Below are 7,769 nucleotides of genomic sequence, written 5' to 3' on the forward strand. Positions count from 1 at the left end.
TCTTAGCATTCGGAGAGATCAAGAAAGTCGAGTTGCCAGTGGAACGAGGGACCAACAAGCATAGAGGGTAGTAACAGGGTGGGGGGGGGGATTAATTACCTCGTTAGTAGTGCCTCTTACTTCACACCATCTAGGAACCTATAATGTTTTCTGAGGAAGGGGGGACTCATTTTGAATTATCCATATGGCTGGGAATACATAGGAGTTTCACCGGCTTCCCGTAAAGTGGTATGTGAAAAACGGAACGATATGTATGGAATTGAAAACCCTTGGTGAACTACACCGGACCGATCAACCCACTCCATGGAAAACACATCACGTGTTTCACGCGTTATTCACTGCTCACATGCGTTTTTCGTGAAATATGTTTTTCATATCACTAGGGTGAAACTCCATTCTTTTCGTGTGAACTACATCATCACATTAGCAGCATTTCCCCCCACTGTTATCAAACCTCGAGGATTTCTCAAAGCTGTACGGGTTTATGGTCTTCACCAGTGTAATGAAGAACATATTTCACGACTACTGCACAGCGCCGCGAATATCGCGTTTTTCACCGTAAAACGGGTGAAACTCCAATGTATATTTCATTTCGCGTTGCTCATTATATTGGATCTCCTCAGGTTTGCTTTTGTGGAGTTCTACGAAGAAGGGGATGCACAGGATGCCGTTGATAACATGAATGAAAGTGAATTATATGGGCGAACATTGAGGTGATATTGTAGAGTTGGAAGAAAATATATTCGCCCTCCTCAGCTGCTGAGCTCAGGAGTTTCCTCACTAGTTATAGGAGTTTATAAAAGAATCGAGAGAATCGCACACAAACTGACAAGATTTTTCAAAAAAAATTCTCAGAATTTTCATGTTTTCACCAACACATGTGGTTGACCATGTGCAAATTTCACCACAGTGGGACCGAAATCTGTTCGGAAAGTTACTCGTGTTGGAGTTGATTTTTGCATAGAGAATATGCATGTGTTGGTGACAATATGGGAATTTTAGGGAAATTTTGGGAAATTTTTGATGGTTTTTGTACATTTTCTGCCGTATATAAAACCTTGAGCTCAGCTGAGAAAAGGGAGCGTTTATTCCGACACTACTCTTAGAGTAATTTCATCGCTCGTGAAAACGACAACAGTGTTGGAAAATATGCACATGGTCAAAATTATGAGGAAATTCAAGTTGGTTTTCGTATACACTTCTACCCAAATTCGTATATAAACTCCTACTATTAGCGAGGGAACTCCTGAGCTCAACTGAGGAGAGCGAACATATATACTACTCCAACATTGAATGTCAGTGTAGGAATTTGTGTTTGATTTCCCCAGCTGAACTTCCGAGGTGCCATGATAAAATATGTAAAAATAGAAAACAAACACGAAGTAGATTAAACCTAGTATATGATTGGAGTTTTACCTGTTTTACGTGAAGTGGCGTAAAACTCGGTGAAAAACGCGATATTCGCGGTGATATGCAGTAGTCGTGAAATATGTTTTTCACTAGTGTTTTTCATATCACTAGGGTGAAACCCTATAATATTAGAACAAATATATACTAGTTTATCCCGTATAACTATAATGGAGTTTCACCCGTTTTACGTGAAGTAGCGTTACACTTGATGAAAAACATGTGATATTTTTGCTATGCAATAGTCGTGAAATATGTTTTTCATATCACTAGGGTGAAACTCCAATGATGAAATACATAGAGTTATTGCATGCCTATATAATATGAAAATGACTAAGAAATTTACTCACTACGTCTTGAAAATTTACACTAGAAGTGGGCAATATTTTTACCAAAAAAATTATACCTTTTGTGGGTTGTAAGAATTTCGCGGCAATCGTGTTTTTTTTCTATCAGAGTTAACATGGCGCGGCAGCCCGGTGCCAGCGGTCCTGATCCATACAAACCGATCTGGGCGGATGAGTTCCTGTAAGATTCTTTGGGTAGGTTGTCGGCGATTTATGGTAATGCTCAGATATCGTCAAAAACTCGTTGAGCAAACTGCCGCTAAAGGAAGTACATCTCAATGATGAGTAACGATTCCAACGGTGTTAGATGTGCTTAGTTGATGTATAGTGTTAATGTGGGTGGATGATGAGAAAATTGTGTACACAATATCCGTCATCGTACTTGTCGTCTTGGCTAGCGAACGAATTGTTATGGACTCTCGTTAGGTTTTCGAATTCAACAGCTTTCGTACGAATTGAATAAGTATTGAAGTATTGGAGTTTCACCCTAGTGATATGAAAAACACTAGTGAAGAACATATTTCACGACCGGGTTTTTCACCGAGTTTTACGCCATTTCACGTAAAACGGGTGAGTAAGTTGACTTTCGAACTCTCGAGAATTGAAGGTGTTGAAAATATCATTTTGCATAATAACGGTTTGGTTGTTGTTCACACTGTAGTCTCATGACAATACCCACAGCAGACAGTAAACGAGTGGCAACCGTAACAGGCCATCCTGGTGTTAGCCCAAGTAAACACAACGAGAGTATTCCCGGAATAGTATCAAACTTGTGTCTTCACTCAGAGAAATCACTACAGCATAGGCCTGGCCAGAATGACTCTTATACCATCGATCGAGTAAGAAATAGTGAACCTTCTGTATCAATTACAACGTTTCGAGATCTAATAAGTGAAAACCAAGAGTTTAACCCGTTTAACGTGAAGTGGTGTAATACTCCATGTAAATTATAAGACGTATATGTTTCCGCGAACACCGACAAAACACTTGTTTTCTACCGAGTATATAACTTGTATTATAAATTTCGTATTCTCTATTCATATTCATAATTGCTCTGCATTGGAGTTTCACCCGTTTAACGTGAAGTGGTGTAATACTTCATATAAATTATAAGACGTATATGTGTTCACGACCGTCAACACAAATGTTTTCCGAGAAGTGAATTGTGAAATATAATTTTCACTGGTGGTTTTCATATATCACGAATGAAACTCACAAAAAATCATTGAGGGTTGAAGTAAAGTAGCTATAGTAGTCAGGGTAGGAACACATGCACATGGTCACTCACACATGTTGGTGACAATATGAAAATTCTGAGGAAAATTTTGTACGTTTCTACCCAAATTCCAATGAGGAAACTCCTGAGCTCAGCTGAGGAGAGCAAACATATATTCCTCCAACACTGAGAGTAGTTGGTTCTCTGCTCTTACAAATGAGTAAATCGATATATAACTTTCCGGACTATCTCCGTGTTTGTGACACATCGTTATTATCTGGCGACCTCCTTTCCCCACATCTATGTGTTATTCGAATTGTTATGATATCACTCTTGTGGAAGAGCTGTTTACCGTAATATTTGCATCCGTGAAATCAAATCTTAGAAGCATCTTTGAAATTTAGGAAAGGACTGTTGAACACACAAAGTGAACGTAATGGTCGTTTTCTCGACCCCACTCAATCCATGTTGTATTCTCAGGAATTAGATGAGCTTCTACAGAGTTCTAAAGAGCTTGCGGAGTACCTCCTGAACAGTTGTGTGTCACTCAAGGAGAGTAGTTCCACCACATGTGGACTTCCTATAGACTTCATAAGGTGTAAATTCGAAGTTGCCATCCATATTGATGGAGCCCTAGGTATATTCTGGAAGATCTGCATAGAGACATCTTGCATCCCTCGGAAAGATCATCTATAAGCGACAAGTTTCATGCAGTAACGGCATCAGAGAAAAACGAGTAACTCGAACGCGACTGGGGAAAATACGCACATGGTCAACTACATGTGCTGGTGACAATATGAAAATTCTGAGGCAATTTTCGGTAATTCTCATTGGTTTCTGAACACTTGTTTAATTAGTGAGAAAACTCCCGAGCTCAGCTGAGGAAAGCGAACATATCTTCCTTCTCCAACACTGCTGGTGCTATATCATATTGATACCAACACCCCCCGCCCGCTGAACGCATGGGTGGCATTCGATCATTAGATACCGAATAGTTATGCAGTTGCTGCACTACTCTCTCATTGGTATTCGAGCCACAGTAGACTTACTCTTGATAGAGAACTGCGCGACAGGAAGGTTCAGTGATGAAACCACTGTTGTTACTAACGACATGAGTGAGTATCCATCTCGAGTAGGGAGATGAAAGGTGACCTAGGTTGAGGTGTGTTTGCTGGAATGGTTGAAAGCCTGTTTACAGTCTGAAACATTGTGGGAAGATACGCACATGATCAACCATATGTATTGGTGACAGTATGTAAATAATGATGAAATTTTTGGGAATTTCTGTACACTTTACCCGAATTCGCATACAAACTTGTGGGCTCAGCTGAGGACAGCGAACATATATTCCTCCAACACTGGTCTGAACAACCATGCTAGCAAGCACTGCCTGCCTTATCTGAGGCTTCCTCATGATGTTAGTCCCCATCCTGATCAACACCCGTCGACACACTGTACACGTCCGAGCGGCGTATAAATTATTGCAATTATTATGGTCACGAACAGAGTCGAAGGAATCAACTGACACACCTCAAGAAAAAGTGCACAGTGTTTCTTGTGCCGATCTTCGCACCAACGGAGTTTTCGCGTCGAAGAGGTCCTCACAAATTGTTACTCATCAGGAGGGTTTTACAGTGTGAAACCTGCGTGTACACCAAAATGTTCACGAAGTTCATTGGAATATGGAAATATGCACATGGTCAACTGCATGTGTTGGCGACAAGATGAAAATTGTAGGAAAATTCTTGTTGGTTTCTAACACTTACACCTAAAGTCGTATATAAACTCCGATAATAAGTGGGTTCAGCTGAAGAAAGTAAACATAAATTCCGACGCTGCCGTAAACTGACCGGTGTGAACGCCCTGAAAGACAAAGCACGAAATGATTGCTTCTCAGCAAAGACGTCGACCGAGCGGCCTGAGGAATCATGAACATCTTTCAGCGTAGAGGCTCACTGTGGAAGATTCTCTACAGCTATGCTTTTATCTAGATCTTTATTTGCCAGTACTGGAGATCTGCAACAGTTCTGGCGGGTCAATTTCGGGTTGGGAACCCTTGCCGTTACTGCTTCAAACTTTATTAATGCATTCCGCAAATGGTGAGGTATCGGTTCTTGGTTTCAACTGGGCCATGGGACTGTTGATGGGTTGTTGTTGTTGTTATTGCTGCTGCTGTTATTGCTGTAGTTGTTATTGCTGTTGTTTTTGTTGTCGTTGTTGCTGCTGTTGTTGATATTGTTGATATTCAACGTCCAACGCTGGGGTGTGCTTAGTAGTGCCAGTCGTTCCTTTGTCAACTTCGACTGTAGACCCAGGTTCAAAGTAGATCATCTCCAGTCGACAGCTATCACAGACTTCATCACAACTCTCTGTGGTAACTCAGCCGATGGCCATGTAAGGCAGCAATTTTGCCTGCTAGCCATCATCGTTCGCGCTGTATTCAGGATCTAGACAAATGCTCAGTGACCATCGCCGACGTGGTGAGTCGGTTGGGTCACAATCAGTGATTGCGAATGAAGAAGCCATACTAAAATAGCTCAACCGAATATAGCACTCAATAGCGACAATTAGAATTGATTTCATAATAAAGTACTCAATTTCGCAGTACAGCAATCACTTTCATCTTGACTTGGTGAAATTCTCAAGCGATCAGAGTTTTTTTCATCAACAAATAATCACCATTATCATTTTGGCCTAGGCGAATGGCTTTACCCCTACTGTATTCTCTACTATCTAGACCAGCCTAAAATGGGGGAGTTTCTGTTCAACTTCATACCACAACGTGGTGTGATTCTATCCGTACTCTTTCTAGCTTACACAAGACGATGATGAGTAATTTTTGTATTTGCCCTACGAAAAAAATACGCTCCTTATATTCATGGTCAACCACATGTGTTGGTGATAACATGAAGAAATTTCTCATCGGTTTCTGTACACTTCTACCTGAATGCGTGTGTGAAATTTTGTACAACATGAGAGAATTCCTGAGCTCAGCTGAGGAAAGCGATCACACATTTGAAAACACTGCTGCCTAGGTTCGAACTTGATACCGGTGAAGTGCAGATACCTCTGTGCAGCGCTTCAGGCAGTTTGTGGCAACTTTTCTCGCTGCTCACCGTCTGGCATGACCAAGTGATCGACTATGTTGTTGAAGAAGTCAACAATATTCTTTCCGAAGTCCCAACGGAAAGCTCACTTGACGCTGCACAGCTCAGAAGGTCACTTGTCGCGATTTGCGACATACCTCCGCAGTGTTGGCGGAATTTATGTTCGCTTTCCTCAGCAGAGCTCAGGGGTTTCCTCACTGAGTATAGGAGTTCATATATGACTTCGAGTAGGAATGTACAGAAACTAATAAGAATTTCCCAAAATTCTCTTTTCAATTTCGCATCGTGTCATCAACATATGTAGTTGACCATGTGCGTATTTTTTCTCGTAAGCCCCCATTCTTTCACTCGTGATTTCTCAGCGCATGTGAATAATTCCAGAAAGCTCTCCGAGTGCTTCAAAATGGTGCCAGAGTTTGTCTGATATACAAACGCGTTTTCCCGATCACCGAGTACAGTGTGAAGTAAACAGTTATGCATATGTAGATTTTCGAGATGGCTTTCTTCCAATTCGAGAGTAATACGAATATAGACTACGGAACGCTTCTAAAACGTTGGTGTCAATCGATTCACATTGTAATCATGTTGATATCACTCAAAGTTGATTTCGAAAATTGAAGGTGTTGAAAATATTACTTTGCATAATAATAACGGTTTGGTTGTTGTTCACACTGTATGATGCAGATACTCGCTCAAGAGCTGCACAGCTGCATTCAAAGAAAAGTCCTCCTGCATATGCCTCTACGGGTGTGATGGGATTCGATTGACTGTTTTACGATCTGTGATTGCTAGATGTTTTTTTCGGCGTTTACTGAGTAACTATCTCGTTTACACCGAGCGTTTCCTATGATCAGATTCAGCTTCAGACAGCTTATCGCTAGTAGAAAAGCTATGATATATTTCCTTTCTTGCGGGATGAAGATGTGTGTTGGCACGTCATCCGGTAAGTCGTGACGGAAAAACGACTATTGATAACAACAGTCAACGAAGAAATACCTTTTCTAAGTGATAACATAGTAAACCGTAGAAGAAGCACGATCCAAACTTGAGAATAGCAAGAACGCCGCAGAGTGCATATCAGGACGCTCTGTAACTACGGCCATCTTGGCCACTACTGTAGCTAGCTTTGAGAGATAACTTTCCCCAGGGTTTCGTAACAATCGGGGGAAATTCCGCTAATACGATGATGACATATACATGGAAAACTGATTAAAGATTGTGTTCCTAGCCATTATAGATTCCTGGATGATCCTGTGGTTCTGAATGATACCTGCATATTACAAAGGGGCCCTGTTTGTCGACCACCACGTATATTCATCAGGTACTCTTATTATGTTTCACAACGCCAGAGCCGCCCAAGGCGTTATCGCTTCGCTTCAAGGGACGGGGTATCTCTGCGGTTTATTTGGGAAGACCGGAGGTAAGACTCTTAGACTACATCTTTTCTCGATCAAATGAAAACTTTCGGCGATCAATTTACGCAGATTTTCGACTCTATTAGAATCGAATACTCAATTAACTAGCATCATAGTAATACTACTATATATTATAGTAGGCTTAGTATATTAATATAAGTAGTAAGTATTCATAATAGTATATTGGAGTTTCACCCACTTCCACTTCAACATGAAGTGGAATAATACTCGATGTGAATCATAAGACGTATACATTTCCGCGATCGATAATACAATT

At 40.9% G+C, this 7,769-nt stretch overlaps 1 protein-coding gene across 1 annotated transcript in view; it reads right to left on the bottom strand.

The window, feature by feature from the left end:
• Window positions 1–1,348, bottom strand: part of Pmar_PMAR024688 (conserved hypothetical protein) — a gene marked incomplete at both ends in the record, with an annotated part of 5,428 nt that extends 4,080 nt beyond the window's left edge. Inside the window, one exon of the mRNA XM_002764484.1 lies at window positions 1,283–1,348. Within this exon, the coding sequence (XP_002764530.1) occupies window positions 1,283–1,348 (66 nt within the window). The remainder of the gene's footprint in view (window positions 1–1,282) is intronic.
• Between the last annotated feature and the right edge of the window lie 6,421 nt (window positions 1,349–7,769).

The sequence above is a fragment of the Perkinsus marinus genome, assembly GCF_000006405.1.
Source record: "Perkinsus marinus ATCC 50983 genomic scaffold scf_1104296977064, whole genome shotgun sequence".
NCBI lineage: Eukaryota > Perkinsozoa > Perkinsida > Perkinsidae > Perkinsus > Perkinsus marinus.